The sequence below is a fragment of the Cydia splendana genome, chromosome 8 (assembly GCF_910591565.1).
Source record: "Cydia splendana chromosome 8, ilCydSple1.2, whole genome shotgun sequence".
Taxonomy (NCBI): Eukaryota; Metazoa; Arthropoda; class Insecta; order Lepidoptera; family Tortricidae; genus Cydia; species Cydia splendana.
Genome location: NC_085967.1, coordinates 16,947,473 through 16,973,544, shown reverse-complemented (window position 1 = coordinate 16,973,544; position 26,072 = coordinate 16,947,473). Strand labels below are relative to the sequence as shown.

The 26,072-nt window shown below is 36.1% G+C and overlaps 1 protein-coding gene across 1 annotated transcript in view; it reads left to right on the top strand.

The window, feature by feature from the left end:
• The first annotated feature begins 1,366 nt into the window (after positions 1–1,366).
• LOC134792926 (uncharacterized) overlaps positions 1,367–26,072 on the top strand; it is a 35,965-nt gene continuing 11,259 nt past the window's right edge. The window contains exons 1-4 of the mRNA XM_063764387.1: positions 1,367–1,689; positions 2,556–2,655; positions 2,919–3,991; positions 24,438–24,617. Of these exons, the coding sequence (XP_063620457.1) occupies positions 1,545–1,689; positions 2,556–2,655; positions 2,919–3,991; positions 24,438–24,617 (1,498 nt within the window). The 5' untranslated portion in view covers positions 1,367–1,544. The remainder of the gene's footprint in view (positions 1,690–2,555; positions 2,656–2,918; positions 3,992–24,437; positions 24,618–26,072) is intronic.

The window sequence follows — 26,072 nt, the reverse complement described above, 5'->3', positions numbered from 1 at the left end:
ATAATATTTGAGGTTGTCATGGTACACAGTGTAAATAAATAATTATGTCAGTAGAAAAATAGAACTTTAATTTGCGAAAAATTATCAAATATACTTGGTCAAGCAGATCTTGTCAGTAGAAAAAGGCGACAGATTTGAAAAATGTAGGCGCGAAGGGATATCGTCTCATAGAAAATTTGAATTTCGTGCCTTTTTCTACTGACAAGATTTGCTTGACCATCTATATATTACAAATAGGTAAAAATACTTAAATGTAATGTATCGTGTTACCGCGCGTCGGTAACATTAATATTATGTGAAAGAAAAATGTATTACAGTTATTAAAATTAATAAGACATCGCTAATGCTATTATCCGTATGAATATATTTATATATTTTTTTAATATCAAACAGCTTCAAAAAATATGCGTCAAACGAAACGCATTCAGAGGGCCTACTGCGAACCACGTTCGACGTGTTGCCTCCCTGTCGCACTTACGTACAAATTTACAAGTGCGACAGAGGGGCAACACGTCGAACGTGGTTCGCGGTAGGCCCTCAGTACGGGCAAGTACGGGTATGGTCGAAGCGCCATCTCACGAAATCTATTATCAACATTGAGGCAAGACGAGAGCATGACGATAGTTGTCATTCAAACCCGTCAGATGACATTAATACAGAATCACACTTATTGCAACCATTTGCAACATTTGACACTACTAGAGACATCTGCTGTACTTTTGGGAACTAAATATAAAGTCACGTTACTCAATATGGCGATTGCTCGTCCTAGTAGACTAGTCCGTGACTTTTGGCAGGTTAGCCGTATGGAGACTATCCGTCTATGCGTTATTAGTTTAAGGAGTAGAGTATGTGCGGAAAGAGAAAAGAAGACTCGTGGAATGTATGGGGTGCAATACCTACATTCCACGACTTTTCTCTTTCCGAACAGACTGTTGTGCGTGACGATTATAAGGACCGATACAGACGGACTGCAATCCGACTGCAATTTGTATGGCAACTGCACGCCGACTGCACGTCAACTGCAACGTCGGCGTGCAGTTCCCATACAAGTTGCAATCAGGTTGCAGTTCGTCTGTGCCGGCCTTTAGGCACAACCCGCACAACCCTGCAGCTAGGGTAATGGGGCGACTCCCCAACCCCATTAAGCTTCATGAATAATATTCGCAATTATGTCAAGTTTACCAAAATGTAACAGTCGCTACTAATGCAGTCGCCCTGATTTTGCCGTACAATTTATTAAAGATTATATAATAAGTTACATAATGGCACAGTGAGAGTTCACTCTCGGCTCGCAATATACTTCCGAATTGGAACTGCAAGACAGCTCCAAAGGCCGAGGTGCTCTTCTATGTTGCAAGCGCTCGACTGGTTCCCAGTCACCACTCGCTGGTCGACTCGCGTGGTCGCGCGCAATGGCGGTTTGAGCACTTCGGAAACTCCGTTCACTTTCGTTTGATGCCGAAAATGTAAACGAGCCGTTAATTAAGGCCATTAAAATTTTATAGCATTTCATTTAAATTGAGCAAAGAGACCAAGTTACCATGGAGTCTGAAAAGAAGTTGATTGACGCGTGCAGTGCGCCGTTGGTGAAGCCTAACTATATGCTCATGTCCTTGCAAAGGATATTTGTGTTGAGTGTTATTATAGCGTGTGTGATCTGTGTCGTTTACTACACGCCGATGCCAGGTGGGTGATTCGCGCGAAATTTAGCGCCGTTTTAACCTTTTAACAGCAGATTTTTCATTCTATTGTACATATATCTATATCCCTTTATATCGGGAATCTAGCGGTACCTAAATTTAATTTATAAATACGTAATTAGATGTAAGTAGATCAAAAATCAAATTAAAAGTTTTTTCAAGTCGTAGTCCGATTTACCTACTTACCTAGAGTCTAGACGAAGGACACTGAGTTTTACAGGCACCTTTTTATTTAGATTCGTTAAGGTACCTACTGATATCGATAACTTTAATTCATACATAATTAGGTACTCCCTATTAAACCTACCGACGTAATGTAGGTAATAAAGCTTCCAGATTAGTTTTATTTGCAGAACAAGGGTTAAGGCTTTTCGGTAATTTCCGTAAGGTTTCCATTACGAGAAGCTGTTTACATGAATTAGCTTTATCTTTTGGGTACTTCTACCATAAAAGGTTTTGCAATTAGTACCTATTCATTAATGCCGTTAACCTTTGGTAGGTACCTACTTAATTGACCTTTTATTATATAGATAGGCTTATGAAGGAACCAACTTTACTTAAGTATATAATCCGTTTACAAAATAAACATTTCCACGACTTGAAGCGCGATATCACACTGTTTTTTGGCAAATTGTGACTTCGATAGTACTTAAATCTTGTACCAGCTACAAATAGGTATATTAATATACCTACAATTTACTTAACCTTCTCGTAACATGGTCGGTTTCATGCTATTTTTCATAAAAGTATATACTTACCTGATAAAAGTGGCTAATTATATGATAATTTATATGTCATTAAATGTTTTTAAATCCTGAATTCAATCATTTATAGTGATTTTTGTCATTTCAGAGGAATATTTCGAGAACTGCGACCGCGAATGTAATGAACTGGATTGGCCTATGATCTGCCGCGTAAAGCTGGTCATCGAAGTTTATAAGACTCTCAGCAAGTAAGGTTGACTTAAGTAAGATGACGAGATACTTAACTGGACTGCACTAACATTCAGTTGGTTATGCTGCAGTCGGCATCGCTAATGCAAAAGTCCAAATAGTTAGGTACTGGTTTATGTAGAGCTTTTTATGGTGATGTTTTCGCATGACTGGCATTATATTCTTTTATTTATCTATTTATAAAGTTATAAAACCCACTGTAGTTTAGAAAGCCGTTGTGCAGTTATAACTAACTGACGCGTTTACCTCATTTTAATTGCAGATCATGTGGCAGCTGCACGGAAAAAAACGGGGAGGAATGTCCCGCAAAGTGTATTTCTGCAGACGGCCGGGAAAGAGGAGTTCTCACAATAAATAGAGAACTGCCTGCGCCGCCCTTACACGTTTGCCACAACGACATCCTCGTGGTGGACGTCGTGCACCGCGCGCCCGCGCATGCACTGGCCATGCACTGGCGGGGTCAGCCGCAGAAGGAAACTCCCTTCATGGATGGAGCCCCCATGCTCACCCAATGCCCGCAACCGGCGTACACAACGTTCCAGTACAAATTCCGAGCATCAGAAATCGGAACGCACATGTACCACGCACATTCCGCCGCTGACGCTGCCGATGGGCTCGCAGGAGCTTTCATAGTTCGGCAGTCTCCGAAACTAGATCCCTTACGTAAACTATACGATATCGATGCTACCGAAAACACCATATTTGTAGCGGAATGGGGTCACTCTATGGGACCGCTTGCTGAACTGAATTCAAAAATGCCTAACGCGGAGTCTCTGTTAATTAATGGTAAAGGGAAAACGGCAGATTCTCCAGACGTTCCTATATCAAAGTTTAAAGTGGAACCTGGAAAAAAATACAGATTCCGTTTGGCTTATGGAGGTGGTTCAAAAAGCTGCCCTGTAAAATTATCTATCGACGACCATCAAATGAGAGTAATCGCATTGGATGGTCGCAGAATAGAGCCCCAATACGTGGATTCAATAGAATTGGGAAGAGGGGAGCGAGCAGATTTCATTTTGGATGCAAATAAAGCTCCCGGCGTGTATAAAATCAAAGTTGTTGCTGATAAAGTTTGCCAAGAGAGCCTGGAAGGTGCGGCGGAGTTGGTGTACGTGAATAAAGGGAACAAAGTGTTACATGAACAGGACAAGCCCGTTTCCGAAGTGCGCGAGTTATCGACTGTGAGCAGTGCTCGGTGTTCCCACGCGAGTGTGTTATGTTTGGACGAGCTGCGCGCGGCGGATAAACTTCCAGCGGAGTTAGCCGGAGTTATTGAAAAGATAATTTATGTGCCTTTCAATTATTCCACTAGACGAATTTCGGCGAAACGAGTTGGTGAGTATAATACGAAAAAGTTTTTAATTAGGTTTCGAAACGTTACCCCAGACAAACACATTTAAACGAAAATTCCGCTAGCATTTTAACTAGTTAAGTGTTTACACAAGCATTTGGCTACGATATCTATTTGCATTACAAATTCGTTGTAACGTAAGCACCTAAGTAGCAAACGTTTACAACACTCAAAGGAGTTTGTTCAAAGTGATTTAAAAACACTGAAAACATGCATTGCACTGAAGCGTCGCTATAGTTATTTGTTTTACAAGGGGGCAAAGTTGTTGTTTAACCGCTCGTAATATATACTAATATTGATACCCGAGCCAGCGAAAGATTCCAAAATTGAATCACGAGCGTAGCGAGTGGTTCGACAAATGCAATCTTGAGCGTTGCGAGGGTGTCAAAGCACGAGGGTTAAACAAAATTAGCCCCCGAGTGAAACACATCATTTTTCACCACACCAACCCGAAGCAAATATAAAATGTAAAATATTAAACAAAATCAAACCAAATCAAATCCAAATGAATATTATTAAATATTTATCTTGCAAAATCATCATTTAAAAGTCAATTCTACCAGCAAACACAAGAAAACAACTCAAAATTTGCATTTGATTACTTTGCCTCACATGTGAATAAAATACAACTTTGCTATCAGTTTTTGAAGTGCAAAGTAAGCTTTTCCGAGCTGGTGTGGTGAAAAATAAATTACATTACCTACGTTGTAACCATGGCCAAACTAGGCATCTTAAATAGAGGGCATTCATGCTTACAAAACACCACAAAGAACTGTCGTCGACACACTGACTTTTGTTATTCATTAGGTTACGAGTATGTAGGACAGTGCCTTCCAAGGTCGTCTTTTTATATCTCTGAGTATTATACGCTATAAACTTAATTATTCTAAATGGTTTATTAATTTCATTCAATAAAAAAAACGGAGTGGTGAAAAAGGGGCAATAGGTATAATGTGAATTATAATTAATATTTAAAAAAAACGAGGTCTTTAACTTCGCATAGCGTGAACGCATCAATGTTTGGGTTTCGGGACTTCGATTTTTTTTGTAAAATTAATATTTTTTTGAAATATATGTAACTCCAAATTCGGGGATTAGTTAAATTGTTTTTGAAAATAATTATAATTTCTTTTTTTGTATGAGTGAGTCAATTCTAAAAATAATTACCTCGTTACCATTATAATTTAGTTTCGAAACTCTTTATCTAATTAAAAGCTTTTATATGTAAGTACCTACTATTGCTGAACACAAATCAAACTTTTCCACTAATCTAATTTATGTTTTATTCAAATATCAGATCAATATCTATAACTTTTGTTCGAATTCCGCTCCTGGCTCAAATCCGAGTGTTAACGAATTCTGTTCACTTTTTGGCAAGTTGCTCTCTTTTTGTTTGAGATTAATTTAACTGCATTCACTACTAGCATATCTGAAAAGTACACAAACTTCGCTTGTACCTAACAGGCAAACAGTTAATAAAATAGATAACTGCACTTAACTGTTAAAGCAGCTTCCTGGCGTTCATGATTAAGTATACTTAGTCTTAAAACGATCTTCATTGTTACATAACATTTAATTATATCCAATTGCTATAAGACATTACATTTACCGAAAGAATATCAGCAGGTATGTAAGTATGTACCTACTGTAGGCAGGGTAAAGGGAAATATTGCAAGAAAAACTATAGTAAATATTGGATGGCTTAATTAGAAAAGTAGGCATTGCGTCCTTAGAATGCACTATACACCGTGTTTTTATTGAATTCCGTTAACTTCGGGGTATAGTTAAGTACGTTTATAAGAACTAAATGGCATAGTAGACGAAACGAACTGTTTAATATCTGGAAATCGGACCCGCACAATTTAAATAACAGAATAATATACAATAAATACCGAAATATTACTAATAAATATATAAATAAGGTTAAAAACCGATTTTATCTAAATAAAATAAAGGATAATTTTAAAAACACTAGAGTAATATGGGGAATAGTCAACGCGTTATGTGGGAACGTTAGTAAATCAATAGAGGACATTGTTCTACGTGCATTTCAGTGCCAAGAAAAGACTCTGGCTTGTAACTTTGCTAAAGAATTTCAGCGTAATCTAGAATCAATTACACAAATGTGCAACACACCAATTCTAACCGAATCCACATACTGCAACAAACCGGATGTAGTCATGAGATTAGGAAAAATAACAAATGACGTGACAAATAAAATTATAAGGAAACTTAACATAAATAAAAGCCCGGGTTACGATGGAGTTCGCGCCGTAGATCTTAAATACATTGCAAATGATATCACGCCCTTAATTACACACTTAATTAATACATCCTTAACTTCATGTACTTATCCAGATATATTAAAAATAGGAACTATCCGGCCGGTACATAAAAAGGGTTCAAAAGCAGACTACAATAACTATAGACCCATCACAATACTTTCGTGCATTGACAAAATAGTCGAACGTTACGTAGGTGATAAAATTAATTTATTTCTACAACAAAATAACATTATTAACAAAAGGCAATTTGGCTTTCAAAGAAACAAAAGTACTGTTCAACTTTTAGGTCAATTTTGTGATGAAATAAACGGGCACTTGAACAAACAAAGACATTAGTAGTAGTAATTTTTATTGATTTTAGCAAAGCATTCGAAACTTTGTTGTACAATACCTTGTATAAAAAACTTGATCAAAATGGAATTCAGGGTCCCCTTTTAAAATGGTTCACAAGCTACCACAGCAACAGAGTTACTGCAGTTAGGCTAGGAAACTCTTATAGTGACATGATAAAAACATCAAAAGGAACGGCACAAGGATCAATAATTGGGCCGACCGAATATATTTTATATGTCAACGACATGTGTAATACGGTCGGAGAACAGTATGTGTACCAGTTTGCCGATGACACTTGCATAGTGGTTGCGGATAGGGATCTAAAGACTGCCTCACAAAAAATTCAAGATATATTCGACACCATCTGTAAGTGGTCACATGACGTTGGCCTAATCCTAAATGCGGATAAAACGAAAGCCATGCACATACGTTCTTCACATAACAAATTTTCCTTCATTCCAGTAATCAAGGCGCACTCACACAGTTGCCTACACATACAACACATAAACTGCGACTGCCCTACTATAGATTTTGTGAAAGAACATATGTACATTGGTTTATTAATTGATTATCGGTTCAATTGGCAGCCACATACTGAATACGTATGCAATAAACTTAGATCTGTCCTAGGAAGGCTAACAATTTTAAGACATAAGATACCATACAACACCTTACGAATGTTATACCTCTCTCTGGCGGAATCGGTAATACGATATGGGCTTAACAGTTACGGAAGATCATATAAAACCAATCTTGCTAAAATATATAACCTACAGAAAACACTGTTGAAAACCATTGTGCCCAACAATATAAAAACAAAACATAGTGATGGCTATTCCCACCTGTTCCAATTTTGTAACGTACTTCCCGTACAAAACCTAGTCCAGTTAGCAATGCTTAAAGAAAATTGCAAGGATATATCTGATTTAAAAGAATACAATCGTAACAGTAGGTTAAGAGGTTTACCTAACTCACATCGATTTATATTACCACCAACAAAAAATGTCTACGGCATGAGAACCAACTATTATTTGCTTCCAAAAATATTAAACACCCTTCCGAAACATTTACAAGATTTATACCTAACCAATCCTGAATCAACTAAAGATGTAAAAAAATACCTGTTATCATCTAGGAATTATGAATATATTTTATAAAACGTAACTTTAATGTAACATGTGTACAATTTCATAACATACCTATGTAGTGCATTTAGTCCGAACTCTAGCTGTAAACAAGCCATTTTTGGCTTAGCAGTTAAGAAACATGAAACTCTGCGATTCATTTAATTGTTTAGAACTTTAATAAATGAAAAAAAAAAAAGTTAATTTTCAAAAAAAAAAAAAAATTTTGTTTTCTTTTTTGTTTTTTTTTTGTTTAAAAAGTAATTAAATGTAGCATATAGCGTTGTTGTAACACGGGCATTACATTTAACTCAACCAAACAATTGAAATCTGTGACCTATCAATGTCATTTCGTACATCAATCGACCGAGATTGTACTTAAGTTTAGTAGCAAATGTATGAACTCATTCTAAACACTAATCAATATGTAAGCCGGCCCTAAGGCAAGTGTACACGCTTGTAGAGGCCTTGTAGGAAAAAAATAAATTATGGATTATCTCCGAAATGGACTTAATTAGAACATCGGTGTCTTTGAGAAAGTTACTTGATTTAAGCTCAGGAATGCACCCTTGAAATTAACGGAAATCAAAAAAAACACGGTGTATAAATATATTCTTTTTAGTTAAATAAAAACAAGGTCACATTTTACTTATTTATATAAGGCTTGTAACCCGTAATTGCTTTTTGCGACTCTTTTTTACAGTAATTACAGGTTAAAAGCCTTTTGCAAACGCAAAATCTAGGAAACATTTTTTATAAGTCTTGAGATTCAGCAAAAATCTATCTAGCTGTATCTTTTTAGTGTGGTGTACCAATAAAGAGTACTTACCTAGGTTGTATTCTATCTACGAGTATCTATCTAAGATCTTGTAGGGGGATATAAATATAAAAAAATACGTCGTTGTTTGATAAAAAAATATTAATATTATTTCATCTTTGTAGCATTCACATGTGGATATAATGTCAAAATTCCCACCGAATTAAGATCATAAATGCTAAAATTGGAAAGTGCTTCTATATTAGATAGATCTGTTACACTCAATTCCGTAGGTAACATATATAGACGCGACGTCACTGTATCGTAGCAATTTAACTCGTTGTTACATAACACACTGTGTTACTAGGTCGGATATTATGTAGCAACTTCCACGGCTTTCGTGTGATATGAAAATAAGCAAATATGTACATACTAAAGCATGCAAAAAATTCAAAGCGCCGCGCCGCGTGGTTAGGTTTTAGATTTTTTTAGGGTTCCGTACCTCAAAAGGAAAAAACGGAACCCTTATAGGATCACTTTGTTGTCCGTCCGTTTGTCCGTCAAGACCCTTTATCTCGAGAACGCGTGAAGGTATCGAGTACTCAGGTCTACGGGCCCTTAAAGCTGTGACAAAATCAAACTACTAAGTTAAAGTAAAAACAAAATCGGCCAAGAGCATGTCGGGCCATGCTCAGTGTAGGGTTTCGTAGTTACCATTCTGTCGGAACAGGCCAAACGGGGACTTTTAGTAAGTATCATGTACATTACAAGCTAGGGTTTGCACGACGGATCCGAAATGTATGGGAAGATCCGCGGATCCGGATCCAGATCCGGATAATTTCATACATTTCTGATCCGGATTGCAAACCCTATTACAAGCATATAGAGGGGACTAAGGGAGTACCTTCGCAGCACTTTGTACCTACGTCTTTCTACTAAGAAGAGAAGATTTCATTGAAATAGTTTTTAAGCTTCAGTTTCACGATTTTTTTTCATATTTTAATAAAACATGTTGTATGGGAGGTACACCAAAAAGTTTTTTTTTGTAGCTTTTATTTTAGCGTTCTGTCGCCATGCATGATTAATGTATACATGACAAATTGCAGCTTTCTAGCACTAACGATCACGGAGCATAGCCGCGTACGGACAGACGGACATGGCGAAACTATTATATAAGGATTTCTAGGTGACTACGAAACCCTAAAAAGATACGTCCGCAGCCGTTTACCTAAGTACTTACTTACTCGTATTTAGAATCAGTATTAGGTACAGAAAATTATAACACACAGACCGCTACGACCTGCTTAAATTGCTTACGTTTCCGTATAAGGAAGTAGCAACAAACCGGTTTATTTATGTAATCTAGAAATCTAGCTCAGAGCTGTTGTATCTAGGTAATATATGCAAAAGGAAAAAAATACGATTAAGAAAGTAGGTAGCTTTAGCTTAAGCGAATTTTACAGTGCTAATATAATTTCTTCCAGATGTATTGACACAATTTCGCTGATCAGATTTCTACAATATAGTCTCAATAGTCTCAATACTATAGAATTATATACATGCAAAATGCCATAATTATGATGAAAGCGCAGTAGCATAAGCGGTGAAGATAATCACGTCCGCGCTGACCGCAAATAATGTGGCGTGATTGCGCTGACGAGGCAGCTTGTTGCGTATACGCACTCTTGTTGCAAAACTGGGGAGTATCGACTAAGCGTGAGCGAGATGCACCGCGAGTCTTGTCAAGTTCATGTCATGTTGTAAACAAATCGTGTGCAAATTCTCAAACGTCGAATAGGTCTCGGTAGCGTGATGATAGTTATTTTTTTTTTGTTTCTTTGCTTCATATGAGTTAGTTAGTTAAATTAATTATTGTAATTTGCAGTGCGCTTACAGGGTTTCATATATGTCCAATATCAAAATGTAACACTTAATGTAAGTACTTACCTATGAAAGCAATAAAGATCACTGATTAGTTCTTCAGACAAACCTGCTCACAAAACTTCAAGAGAATCGGTTGAGAACTGCGACGTTCTGTCGCGGGTGAAATATTGCAATACTTACCGTCTTGACGCACTGCGTTATTGTAAAAAATAAATATTTGTATTGTAAAGTATGTATTAATTTACTAGCATGTATGAGTATTAATTAACTAAAAGCCTTGCATCTTCTTTATCGTAGGTATGTACTTGTTATGCCATTGTCACGGGTATTAATTACCTGTTACAGGGTTATTTCACTAGGTATTTTTTTACTTGTTAGCGTTCGCGTCGTTTCGTCAATCTTTTTATAGACCACCAATAACGGCAATAACAGTAAGCGGGGCACCTGATTACTCGATTGCATGCTACTTCGCCGTAATCGATATTTAAACGGCTGCGGCAACTATTTTTGCAATAGATATACGTATCTGCAAAGTCTCGTACGTCTGGGAGACATTACGTTGATTGAATTACTACGAACCCAACCATACTAATATTTATAAACCAATAGTTTGGACTGCACAGGTTGACCAATTAGTTAATTCATTTACAAACGCATGCATTTGCCAATAAATACATATTTATTTAGGCAGAAACATAGGCGTGATTGGTCTGAGAAGGCCAGTTTATATTTTATTCTTTTAAGAATAAACCATCATCATCACATCATCATCATCATCATCATCTTTAGATGATAAACGCGGTTATGGAAAGGGTTTTCTTCACAAGGGTTTTTGGAAAAATCGCATCCCTCTATGCGTGAAGAGGTTGTCAAATCCGATAACGTAGTCATAGCAGTTGCGAATTTTATAAAGCACGCGTGTTTCAGTTGAAGTGAAATGCGTATTACGCATGGGGAATACTATACGTATGGCGTTGTCATTTTCTTTTTCGGATTCACCAAGGGGTGTAAATATGTTCAGTAGAGAATTAATATCCCACTAAAACATTATAACTAGGTATATGAAAATGGAAGCCATGTTAAATATTAAGGATAGGAATGCCTTTCCCAAGAGTGACACTTAAAAAATTATTAAAATATAAATAGGTGTCAACTTCATGATTTTCATGAATGTAAGTACATAGATAGTGCCTACGATTTTACGTGCATAGATAAGTAGTTTCTGTTAAAAGTAGCTGTGAATGTGACATACGAACAGACGAACAGACGAAGGACGAAACTAAAAAGGTTCCGTTTTTGCCATTTGCATATTTGACGGTATTTTTCCGTGCATGGGTGTGAGAAATGTGATAATATTTGATGAGAATATTGGAACAAGCGCAATATTTATTGATCGCTACCGTATATATTTAAATGAGGCGGCGTAATCTTGTAATTTAACGCCTATTGGAATAAGTTACTGATGAGAAACTAGATAAATTTAAACGTCAGAAATACGCCTACCAATTACATCCGTGTAACAAAACCTGCTTTTGCAATTTGAACTTTATTTATGAGATTGCAAGGTTGCTCATGTCGCTTAAAAACAACAATTTTTATTACTTGACCAATATGTACAATACAAATACTCTTTATTGAACACCTCAATAAAAAACAATACAGAATGAAAACAGCAAGATAAGTAAAGGTAAAAAACAGGCGGTCTTATCGCTAAAAAGCAATAATAACACCTTAGATTTTTTTATCCATTATGCGACTCATTTGAATCTCAATTGGTTGTGCATAATGTTGATCGTCTTTTATTCATAAAGTTTTTAAGATATTCATTATGAATTGAGATTGAATTTTTTATCTGCTTTTATTTTACGTCAGCTTTTTTTGTGATGTGAAATGAAGATGTTTTTAGTTTCATTTTTCTACTCAACGTATAAACCATACAAAACCAAAGCCATATAAACCATAAACAAATATATAGGTAAGTATGCTTAAAATTTCAAGTTTTAAAAAATCGGACTACCTACATATGTCACTATATTGGAATCTGATTGGAATGGTTCTTAATTTTGTATAGTGCCACTATGTTTTTTCAAGGAGTGATATAATCTCAACAACAACAACTAAAAATAATAGAAAAGTGAAAAGTTATCGTCGCTAATCTCAAAGTCTTGAATTTTTCTTTCTTTTATACAGTACATGATACAATTCCGATCGGAAGCAGATGCTTGCAATGTAGTGGGATTATCAAATAGCCGTAGGTAATCACGTTGCGTGCTGCACGGCGTCTCATCGACCCATTCATAGGTCAAGACTGCTTGAAGAATGACTCATGCCTTACTACACAGTTTGCAAGGAAACCAGACAGTTTTTTTTCTTTGGAAATGATAGCCTAGGCTTGATTGTCCCGATGTTACGGCCTGCCTATAGGTCCGGTCCTATGGGGTACGGTACCTATAGGTTCCGTAACCTGAATTGCTTTAGGCCTTTAGCTAATTGTCTATTCGAAAAATTAACTGTGTTTTTACAAATAGGTATCACATAAAAGTTGTATAACTCATCATAATATCTTCTGCTAAGGAATTCATGTTTATTTAAGTAGACTTTTACAACTGTGCTTGTGCAATGTGGGTGACGATGTCCACCCATAACAGCCCTACCGTACCCGTGTTACGAGATAAGCTACCTATGAGATAGCTAGCTATGTCTGATGCTTGGTCACATTGGCCATGAGACCCATTGGCCGTTGCACTCATGTCGTATAAGTTATCATCTTATGATACCCGCACAGAGAAATGTTTTCGCATCTTACTTACTACCAAAGAGAATAGATATCTATTCTTTTTGTAGATAGTATAGAGCAGGGGCCCTGTCATAGTAAATTTTGTAGTCACAGTAAATTTACTGCCATCTATCGATACACGACTAAAACTTAAAATGAAAACGTATAAAACTATCGAAAAAATTATATATATATGGATAAATGATTTTATTACTTTTATATCATTTTGACCCACGTTCATTCACTGATGTGTGTGATGTGACCTATGTGTTAAAATTGTTAAATATAAAACGGTGTCGTCAACGCCATCTAGCCGACCATAGGCCAAAGGTGTGTGCGCCATCTATCCGAGAATGACTTTTGCTTGATTTCCGAGGCACGTTTTTTTCTTAGATTTTATTCATCTTATACGGAGTTACATATGTCTTTGCTTACTACTTATAACTCTCAAATATAATGGCCCGTTCCTTTACACTTAACTTGAAAGTTTTAATACGTATAATCTACATCGGAAGTATCGGAACTGTAGCAACTATGTATAGGATTCGGAGTGTGCAGCTACCGAACGTAATATTATTATAATAGTTTCCCCATTCATTTTGAAATTAATTTAACTCGATCTACGATTACGTTACGCTTTTATAGCATCAGTGTGAATATTGCAAGTAAAAGTCAATGGTTACATATCAGAATACCGAAAATCGATTTACCTAATGTTGAATCACCTATGCTCGTTTCACCTATTTTTTTAAATACCTAATGATCAATCAACCTAAGCTCATAACACCTAATGCACGAATTACCTATTGCACGTTTCACCTACAATTGGTTTACCTAAGCTCAGAATACCTATTTACCTAAAGTTGAAACACCTAATACTCGAAATACCTAAAGCTAATATACCTAATACACGAAACACCTAATGTTGATATACCTAATGCACGAAATACCTAAACTCGGTATACCTAATGATCGAATTACCTAAAGTTAACATACCTACTGCACGAATTACCTAAAGTCGGTATACCTAATGATCGCATTACCTAAAGTTATAATCATAATCATAATCATCATTTATTAATAATATAAAATTACATGTCAAATAGGTACTACAATATGTAGGAAGGTATTACATAATATTATTCTTATTCTATGACATAGGTTTACTTATAAATAGCTCTTTGTGGTCATAGAACGTCTGCTCGAGGAGCCAGTGTTTAAGTTTAGTTTTGAACATTGACGCACTTTTTGCAGTAACAATTTCACGCGGAAGGCAATTGTACACTTTTCGACCCATTACATGACTTAGCTTTTTGGTTTTCGCGAGTCTGTGCGACGCGAGTGGCAGCATTCCAGCGCGCGCGCTGCGCATTGCGTACCTACGCGGGGCTTCGATGATTGGATTGGAGTCTACTTCATCACGTGTATTTATTGCCATTTGCATTATTAGAAGCGAGGGAAGCGTGAGTATTCCCAACGACTTGAACAGAGGCCTCGCGGAGTGACATTGAGGGACGCGAACTATCGCGCGAACGGCGCGCTTTTGGAGCCGGAAGACTCTCTCCCAATCGGCGGCACCGGCCCACAGTTCAACTCCGTACTGCAGGAGAGCGTGGATTGACGCGAAATAGCACGCTCGGACCATTTCAAATGGAAGTACTCGAGCCAGCCGCTTTAACGCAAAGCATGCCGTTGCGAGTTTCTTGCACATTTGGTCTATATGGCCACTCCAGGTGAGGCAGCTGTCTAGCTCAAAGCCAAGAAATTTGGAGTTCATTACTTGGCTGATTACAGTGTCATTCGCAATTACTGACAGCTGCCTAACCTGCCGCCCAGACAGATCAAAGCCGATGTAATGCGTTTTGCTCGTGTTTAGGATAAGTCCGTTAATGTCAAACCAATTAGAGAGTGATACGGCGATCGAGTTAAGTTTGAGTTCGAGCTCGTCGTATGTAGGGGCGGACACAACAACAGCCACGTCGTCGGCATACATGAAGGTCTCTCCGCCGGTGACCGCCTCTGGCAGGTCGTTCAGAAGTATAGAGAACAGAATATTTGACACCGACGAGCCCTATGCGACGCCCATACTTGTGGTCGCGGCGTCAGATCGAACTGTACCGCCATCAGAGACCACAACCTGTGTTCTGTTCCGTAGAAGGTCAGATAACAATGTCAGGGCTGATCCTTCGAAGCCGTAGTGACGAAGTTTGCTAGTCAGCACTTTGTGATCCGCAACGTCGAATGCCTTAGATAAGTCGCAGCATAAGACTGCGACTTGGTTCCTGCACTCGCGGGCCTCTGTAACTTGCCGAATCACGGTCCGAGCCAACGCGGTTGTTGAGCGGCCTTTTCGGTAGGCATATTGCCTCTCCGACAGCGCATTTTTGGAAGATAGAAACTCCGTTAATCTGGAACTTAACCCGTACTCAAATATCTTAGCTACCACTGGAATTATTGCTATAGGTCTGTAAGCGTCGATATCCTCTCTCTTTCCTTTCCCTTTGAATAACGGAGAGATTCGGCTTTCTTTAAGTGGGTTCGGAAAGATACCTTCGCACAGACACCTGTTATAAACTATGGCGAGTACGGGTGCTAGTTCCGCGGCAACGGAGTGGACTAAGTTCACAGAGATGTCAAAAATATCTCTAGTTGGTTTTTTAGCTAATCGGGCCGTGATAATGTGATGCAGGAGTCGGCGGGCGGGCGCGCGGCGTGCAGCGCGGCGAGCGCGCGCGGTAGGTCAGCAGGCGTCGCGCTACAGGCGGCTGCCGCTCCGGCAAACCGTTTGTTTATAGCATCGGCTGCCGCCTTTTTTGTTTTAAATTTGTTTCCACCTAAGTCGGTAATTACCTCTGTAAAATCGAATTGATTGATGCAAGTTTTGCCCCTTTCCCTGTTTAATACTCCCCACATACATTTCACGGTGTTCGAATTGTTTTTAATTTTTTTGGTGTAGAACTCGGCTTTTTTGAGTTAAGGAGGCTGATGTATTTGGTGTTCATACTTGAAATAATTAAATAAGTTGAAGTAAGTTAACATACCTAATGAACGAAATAAGGTAAGGTGGGGGAAGGTGAAAAAAGGGGAAAGATAAAAAGTCTCACATAACTCCCTATTTGGTTTCAATTTTTTAGTGCTGGTATCATTCTTTAAGCCGCCATTTTGTCACGATTCGCCGCTCAGTCGTCAGTGACCGCTCGGAGTGAGTAGACGCGTGTCATGTGCTCTTTTGTGAAGGTCAGCATTTCCTGGTGAACTCGTCGATTTTCAATCTTACCCCATGTTCCATAAGTTGATTAATAAGGTGAGTATAAACGTTCTGACTGACTATTTATGTGTTATTTGAGATTTCATACTTATTTACTAGTGCTAGGTGTAGCTATTAATCATATATTCAGAATTACGAGAGTTTCCATCTTTACCCAGCCAATTTCGATGGGTTAAGATTGAAATAGTAATGTTTCAATCTTCACCCGTTTTTGCAAGTCATAGAGAAACAGGCAGATTCTCAAACTTTGCAAATAATTAACGTAACGTAAAAAAATATTACCTCAAACCATAACCAAACGTAGATAGAGTACATAACCAACACGATCAAGTTTCAAGGTTATAACAAACCTATTATATATTGAGTAGTATAATTAGTGTATAAGTATTAGTATTTGTATACGTTGTTAAAAATATTTCGTTATCAAAGACCAAAAAGTATAAAATAAGTTATAGTTTATTAAAACACTAGAAAAACACGCTTTTATAAATGCACGTAAAATCAAAAAAATAATTATGGATCGTTCAAGTTGTCTAATATATATATTTTTTTGTTATAATAATTAATAAATAAATATTACAGGGCAACCTTACACAAATTGACTGAGCCCCACGGTAAGCTCAAGAAGGCTTGTATTGTAGATACTCAGCCAACAATATATCGATATTATATATATATATAATATACAAATACTTAAATACATAGAAAACACCCATGACTCAGGAACAAATATCTGTGCTCATCACACACATAAATGCCCTTACTGGGATTCGAACCCAGGATCATCGGCTTAGCAGGCAGGGTCACTACCCACCCACTAGGCCAGACCGGTCGTCAAAATATTATAATTAAAAGCACATAGTTTACACTTCAGCCCAGAAATAGAGACAACTTGAACGATCCATAATTTATTTTTTGTTTTTACATCCATTTATAAAAGCGTGTTTTTCTAGTATTTCTTAAACTATTAATATATTTATTTTTTTCGAGCAGTAATGTATTGCGTACACTTATTTGACACATGGAAGAAAAGAGTCTAGTGAAGTGACAGTTGTGACGTCACGCCATCGCCGTAAGACAAAGTAGTGCTACATTGCGTGCTGAATTATTTTATAGGAAAAAAAAAGGAATGGGCTGAGTTTTTTCGGTTCATAGCACTAATGCCTACGACTGGTTAGAATTTGAGGTAATATTAAAAATACACGCTGTATATACGTTTGTTTAGGTACTCATATAAGTCCAAACTTGTACAATTTATGAGTAGGCACGTAAATATAAAGTATATATCTGTTTATTTAGGTACTCATATAATTCGTAAAACTCGTAAACTTGTATTTTTTTAATAGGGACGTAGTTATATAAGTATGTATTTGTTTATTTAGGTACTCGTATAAGTCTTAAACTTATACTCATAAAACAAGCTTTTCTTAGTTTGGGACTAAGTCGATTTGAGTGAAATCGTCCCCAAATATTAAAAAAAAACGTGGTCAGATGTACAGTCGACTACACAGAGATATACCCACTCAATGTTCAAAAATTATGTATCCACGACTCTATTGTCTTTGGATTAAGGTTGTGGATACATATTTTTGAATATTCGTTGGGTATATCTCTTTGTGGTCAACTGTACACCACGATGAGGTATAACTTTTTATTTTAATTAATGTGCTATAAAATATAAACTAAGGAATGTTGTTCTTTTTCAGCCATAAAAACCAATACTAATTATACCAGTATCCGCTGCAAAAATATAGGATAGACGATTATGTTTAAAGGTAAGCGTATAAATGTTTAATTTTTACTGAAAAATATTTCAGTATATTATCTTTTAAATTATTTAAAATAGATGTGGCACTTAATACGTACTATCAATAACTTTCACCTACCGGCTTTGAGAATAGACGAGATTATCATGTGTCTATGGATATTACACTGTCTATAGATTTTTAATCATTTAGAGTTTTAGTAGTAATGGGAACATATAATAATCATTGTTATTTGTTAATGCAGATCCAAAATGCCCCGAAATTATGTTAGAAAATCTCTACGTGCAACCTGTTACACTGCTGATGATGTGCTTCGAGCTATTGAGAAAATTGAAAGGAAGGAGTTAACTCTATTTGGAGCAGCTAAGACATATAATATACCGCTTTCAACGCTACACAATAAGTTGTATAAGAAAACGGGCAATAAAAGCAAAACGTTGGGTCGGGCTCCTATCCTTTCCTATGAAATTGAAGAGCAATTAGCAAACGGCCTAAAGACTTTGGAAAAATGGGGGTTTGGCCTATCCAGAAACGAAGTTATTACACTTGTGTCAAAGTATATTCGCCTTAATAATATATCAACCCCATTTAAAGACGGTGTTCCTGGACCAGATTGGTTTACAAGTTTTCGTAACCGCCATGGCCTTTCTCTCAAGAAAGCTCAACCTGTTGAACACGCCAGAAAAGTGAACACTGATCCATTTAGCATAAATGAGTACTTTGAACTTTTACAGGCAACTTTAAAAAAATTAAATTTGGAGCAAATGCCTTCACAAATCTGGAATTTGGATGAAACATCAGTAAGCTTTGACCCCTCGAAGACAAAAGTAGTAGGAAAGAAGGGAGTTCCGTCCTCCAGAACCACACATGGGACTGGTAAAGACAACACAACCGTGTTAACGGCCGTTAATGCGGATGGAGTGAAAATTAGTCCTTTAATTATATTTAAAGGGAAATTTGTGTGGGATTCATGGATGGCTAATACTGACAAAAAATATAATTTTGAATTGTCCTATGCTGCAAGTCCAAACGGATGGATAGACTCGAATATATTTCTGAATTATTTAGAAAAAGTATTTATTCCAGCACTTGGGAAAGACCGACCTGTCTTGCTTATATATGACGGACACAATTCCCACGTCAACTTAAATGTTGTGGAATTGGCCCTTAAAAACAATATCACAATATTGAAACTACCACCACACACGTCCCATCTTCTGCAACCGTTGGATGTTGCTGTGTTTAAATCTTTTAAAAGTAGATGGGATGCTAAATTGGTAGAATGGCAAAGAAAAAACACGGGAGTGAAACTGCCAAAAAAGATATTTTCCGAACTAGTTGCTGAAATTTGGAACGATACCGAACCCCGAGTAATAATGAACGGATTTAGAAAAGCGGGTATATATCCCTTTAACTCTAACGTGATCCCTACTGATAAGTATGATCCAGGAGCATACAAACGCTGGCAAGAAGTTAAAAAAAATAAACCTTGTCCTCTAGAGGAACAGTCTTCGTGTCCTCTACCAGACGATCGACCACAACATTCACCGCCACTCCACGAAAATGCCCATCTTTCGCAGCAAGATCGCAAAGTAGAGGTTCAGTTTACTAAATATACTAAAACGCCAGTATCTTTAAACCAACTTTGCATAGACATAATTACGTCCCAAATGTTGAGAGACGATAATTCAACTAAAGAACCAGAAAATGTGCATATGTTGACAGATGCACTAAAATGTCAAGAACAAGCACAAACATTCATAACAAACAAAAAAGAAAATTTACCGATATGCCTGCAACCAAAAAGAATAACTAAAGATTCAACAACGAAACCTAACTCAAATGTCAATATAATTAATAATACGTTAATAAGTTTTGAAGACCTTCTGCTTAATACAGTAAAACAAAGCCCTCGACATGATCATAACATGAAAAAAAAACGAGTGTCGAAAGGAGCTGAAGTGATCACAGAGACTATGAAAAACCAACTAGAAGAAAAGAAAACACAAAGTATACTTCAAACCAAAATAATAATACCAAAGAAGAAAACGAATGCCACGAAGAAAAATAAGGCTTTGAAAGAAAATGTTATTCAAAGAAAACGAAAACTTTCATTACATAGTGACGAAGATTCCACAGAAAATGAAGAAAAATATCAAATGATTGGTAAAACTAGTCAAGTAAAAAATAAATACGTTAGTAAATGTAAGATAAAACAAGAAGGTCACCATAAAGAGGAAAAAAATAAAAATATACAAAAGAAAAGAAAAACGGAAAGCTTTGGGAATGATACAAAATTTCAAGAGATTGGTGAAAGTAGTCAAACAAATGAAAATAAATACAAAACTAAATGTGAAATAAAAAAAGAGGGCTGCAGAAAAATGAAACTTAGAAAATACAAATCGTCTAGTGATACAGACAGCTCTGAAAAAGAAACGGAAATCATTACTATGGACACTGATGTCTCTGATTACGAAAATATGGGTGAGTTTATAGATAAATGTTTGAAGGAGCAAGATGAAGACCAAGAAAACATAGATCCGTATGCAATCATACCACTGGGTTTGAGTGACATAACATTTTATAGTGACGACAACGATTTAAAACAAGGTGATTGGCTCATAGTAAAGTTTACAACAAAAAAGAGTGTCAAACATTTTGTTGGAACTATAGTGTCATTTGCACACAAACTGCCTGTTGTCAAATATGTCAGAAAAGTTAAGCAATCAAAATCTGACACGGTGACATCATTTACCTACCCAATAGTAGAAGATATAGGTGCCCTAAAAAGCAAAGAAGATATTCTTTGTGTATTACCTCAGCCTACTATATCTCGTCGTGGTCAAATTAAATTCGAAGTTGATTTCCATAAATATAATATTCAGTGAGGCATTAATTTTTTTAGCACGCCTGCACTAATATTGATCTCAGCTGCCTAATATAAGTAATATTTATCTCAAGATTGACTGATTTTAGCACATACATATTGTTAAGATTGTAAGAAAACGTAATGGTCCTAAACCTATGCCAAAAATAGGTACTTACTTAATTTATAATTGTTTTGTTGATTTTACTATATTTGAAATACTTACTATCGTAATTTGTAATGTAAGTAAAGTAAGTGAAATATTATTGTGATAATAACTATATTACTAAAATTTTAAGAAAACTTTATGTTCCTAAATGCCTAAATAGAACGTAATTTATAATTTGTTGTTTATTATCATATTTTAAAGATTGATATAATTTTATGAAGCTCCCGTTTGGGAACACTACTTTTCCTTTGAGAAATTATTTTTAGCTATCTGTTGATTTATTTAGTTAAATTGGCCTACCCACCTACTTGTTCTGTGTGTTAAGTTTAACTTTCAACAATTAAAGCTTGCTCATACAAATACTTTTGTTGAGTCGTGATCCTGGATAATCAATAACTTATTCGGAATTACTTTGTTCGGAGGGAAAAAAACATCTCTTACACACAGTACACTACAGTACTTATTTGTGTTTCTAATATTTTAAATCTTAGTAAGCCTGTCACTTAATTTGCTACACAAATTACTAAGTATTTGGTATTTTTTTGGATTTTAAATGTATGTGACTTAATTTGTTACACAGATTCATATTTGATTTTCTAATATTTTACATATCTGACTTAATTTGTAACAACATTAATCATGCTGCAAGAAAACCCTTACTTTTTGTATTCATTAATTTTATAAAATAAATAATTGTTATCATGCAACTGTTATTTTAATTCCAAGCTGATCTTCCTAACATAACAAAAATGTGTAGTTTTTTTATACAAAGAATTATACAATACAAAAGTTTGAGTATCACTGTCCTTTTCCCTGTAAAATGGGGTAAGAGTAAAATACTTTTTTTTTCAACTGCAGTTTTCTTGCTACCTAATAGGAATATTTACGCAAAAATCATCTCTATCTGGTAAGTATAAGGAGTTCTATAGGATAACGAGCAACAGTAACCGTTTACATTCATTTAAAAGAATTTAGACACTATGTCAATCTTACCCCTCGACCATTCCATCTTAACCCGTGTATATTTTAGACAAAAATGTATTTTATTTTATTATTTTTATATATTAGAATAGGCGTAGCCGAGTTTTATCGATAGATTACAAAAATATAGTCCTTGGCCAAACCTTCCAATTTATACAATTGAAATTAAGTAAATAGTTTTTATTTAACAAGGGTTTTAACAGAACACTGTCTATCTCATCAAAAAACCATTCAATCTTCCCCCACCTTACCTTACCTAAATTTGATACACCTAATGCACGAAATACCTGAAGTCGATGCACTTAATGAACGAAATATGTACCTAAAATCAAAAATATAATTATTGTTTAGTAGAATATTATTAGGACATACAACATTTGGTATATTTTTTTTTGCCAAATCATTCAATTGGCTTACTATTTTTTATTATAATATAAGGTCTAGTCATTTGCCAGAGTCGAGATAGGTGCGACGACGAGCAAAGCGAGTAGGAGCGTGTTAGGTTAACTACGACCAAACAGTGCCAAAACCGACTTTTATTCATAGTCATGATGTTAACTTACTAAAATTAAGTTTTTGATAAGATAAGATAAGATAACCAATTTTGTATTAGACTTACGAAATCATTCTACTACCTAAAAAGTAGCGTTTCAAAAAGTGTATTTTTAAGTTGGTATCCAAACAAACAGTTTCTACTGTAAGGTTGGGAAATCATACGATTTATTGGGTAGAGTTGCCACTTGATCATTCGGCAAAATGATATGAATTTTGTACTAGGTATATAGACTTTAGGTATTCCATGCATTAGGCATATCGAAATTAGGTAATTCGTTCAGGAAGCATATCAACTTTAGGTATTTTGTGCGATAGGTTTAACAGTTTTAGGTATTTCGTCCATTAGGTAAATCAAGTTTAGGTACATCGTTCATTAGGTATATCAGCTTTAGGTGTATCGTCCATTAGGTATATCAGCTATAGGTGATTCGTGCATTAGGTATAATAGCTTTAGGTGAAACGTGCAGTAGGTAAAACGTGCATTAGGTATATCGTGCATTAGGTGTTTCGTCCATTAGGTTATTTGAGCTTAGGTATATAAACGGTCAGTCAATGTTTAGATAAAATGATCGATAGGTAATTTAAAAATAGGTGAATCAAGCATAGGTGATTCAACATTAGGTAAATCAGTTTTCGGTATTCTGATATGTAACCAAGTCAATAATACTTCCGAGAATATACCTATAGGTACACTACAGGATTCGGCAATTTTAAGTATAGCATTCTCTAGTTGTTTGCCAAGAAAGTATTTTCTTATTGACTTACAAATCAATAATTTTATTATAGTTGATAGCCGTAACTACCCAAACATTAGAAAGTGTTTACTTTAAAAGTAATCTCTCAAGATTTCAAGTAAATATGTCAAGAGGAATTGAAACATAGCAAGTGCTTGTCGTGTGACAAGTTTTGTTACGTAATGTACCTAACGATCGGAAGGTATCGACGGCCCGTTGTATTACATATGTGCATCTGTTAAATAACGCTGTCTAGCCAATAGCTTATAATATTTTATAGCTATATTTATGAAAGTTTTATATGTAGATATTCAAATGAAAATTCTAGATTTGATATTAACATACAAATCTAAACACAATTTATTCGCACAGTCACCTGCAATAATAATAATGTTACCCTTAGGAGGCCTCAAAAATTTCTGATACGATCTTATTTGTAGAGCCTTAAGAGCGTGTCACATATTTTTGCAGGCTTCGAAGAGTAACATATTATTGCAGGTGACTGTACGAATAACGCATACCTATAGGTACCTATATACCTATTTGTATTGAAGACAATAAAGTTTTATTGCAAACAATATAGACGATTCTAAAATTCATGTAAGATACTAACAATAAAGTTGATGGCGATGAAAGTATATTATTACTTAGGTTGTAGCGAGCATAATACAACCTTTCATGAACATTTTTGTTGTTTCAGTATGTACATATAATGATATTTGATGTATATCATATCTCTCACAAATATATACCAATTATCCTCTCCTCCTCCCAAATAAAATGAAATGGAAATAAATAATTTCAATACAAATATTTTATTACCTAAAAAATCATTTAGGTCCTTTATCGCGAAGTATATCTAGTGCAAATACAACTTTAGTTACCTATAATAATAAGTTGCAAAATGAAACAGCTATCAATTTAATTTTCAGAGAGTTGGGGTCAAACGGACGGGCACCGATTCACGTACCCCGCGTCGCCGCTGCTGACCCAAGCAGCGGACGTAAGGCCTGACGCGCTGTGCAAGGAAGGCCCGGGCCAGGGCGACGAGTGCGTGCATGTCAAGAGCGTGCCACTGGGTTCCACTGTGGAAGTCGTCATGTTCGATCAGGGTAAGTGTCACTAACCACAAACTTCTCCTACTAGATCTGCACATAGTGCGGAGAAGTCTCTCCTAGTGTAACGGCCCGGCCACGACACTGCGCGACCGGCGACGGCGGCGGCGGCAACCATAGGTTGAAGCGAGACACAGCGATTGGACCTTTTGTTCCCACCTATGGTTGCCGCTGCCGCAGTCGCCGGTCGCCCAATGTCGTAACGGCTCGATTCGGAAAATGAATTAGATTTCTACTAGACTTCAACAAGTTACGATATGGATAATTTAAAGATATTTGTAAGATAGATATGTCAAATTTGACGTTTCCGCGATTCTGGAGGTCCTCTTGAACGATTTCGACAAGTTTTGACTTAGATATCCAAGTCACATCTAGTCGATATCTAATGTAGATCTAGTTGATCTCTACATCGTCTCTAGAGCTTCTGATTATCTCGAAATCCGAATAGGCCTGTAAGGATGATTATACTATACATTATAGGGTTATGTCTAGTTGTCATAGTCTCATAGTAAATGTAAGTAATAAGTAGGTGTTTTTGACTGAGACAAATCAAAAGTTACGTAAAGGCAGGTCTGTCGTATTTTACTTTACATGCCTAAAGGCAATTATTCTTCTAAATTGGGGAAGTGACATTCTTGATAATTAGGTAACAATGTTCAATTCAAAATCGTTGGAAGTTGGTATCCCTTTTTAACTTTGGTTTATTCTCAAGTTTGTCCATAATGGAGTCTGAATGTTTAATATTGTCTAAATATACGACGTTTAGCCGACAAAAGGATTCGCTCTGAAAATTGCAATTAGAAATACTTACACTATTTTACTAGTAAAATTTGACCAGTATGCTTCTTGATCCATGGATATAATTTTGTGGTCATAAAGAATTTTAAGAGAGCATGACAACATAAACCTACCCAGTTGTTTGAGATTTAATACCGTAGTGACTAGAATGGTTTGCGTGATAGCGACAAAGCGACATAATGTATGATTAATAATTATTTTAATGAACGCCACAAACGCTTCCACACGAGCCTCAGTCCCACATTTATCTGATATTCGATTGTAAACTAAGTTTTGGGTTGGAATTGGAACGCAGTCTCGACTTTCACTCTACATAACGTTTCGTTATTTTAGACTAAAAATGCACTTTATAATTACAGTAATTGGATGTGTTAGAGATTTGAAAGGTGCTTATTTAAATATTATAATGATATTAAATCTAAATTATCTTTCACCTTCATTAAGTGGGATTAATACTAATAAATTATAAACAGATTAGTTCGAAGCATTAGAACTTACGCTTGAATAGGCTATTAAGCTGTGTGTCGATAATTGAAAGAGCCTAGAATTTTAAGTAATGCTGTAAAATTTGAGTTTAAGTGTCGACCAGCCTTAAAAGGCGTTAACAGCTTTCTTCGTGGAAAGCTTTAAACGTTACTTGCTCAACACCCGACT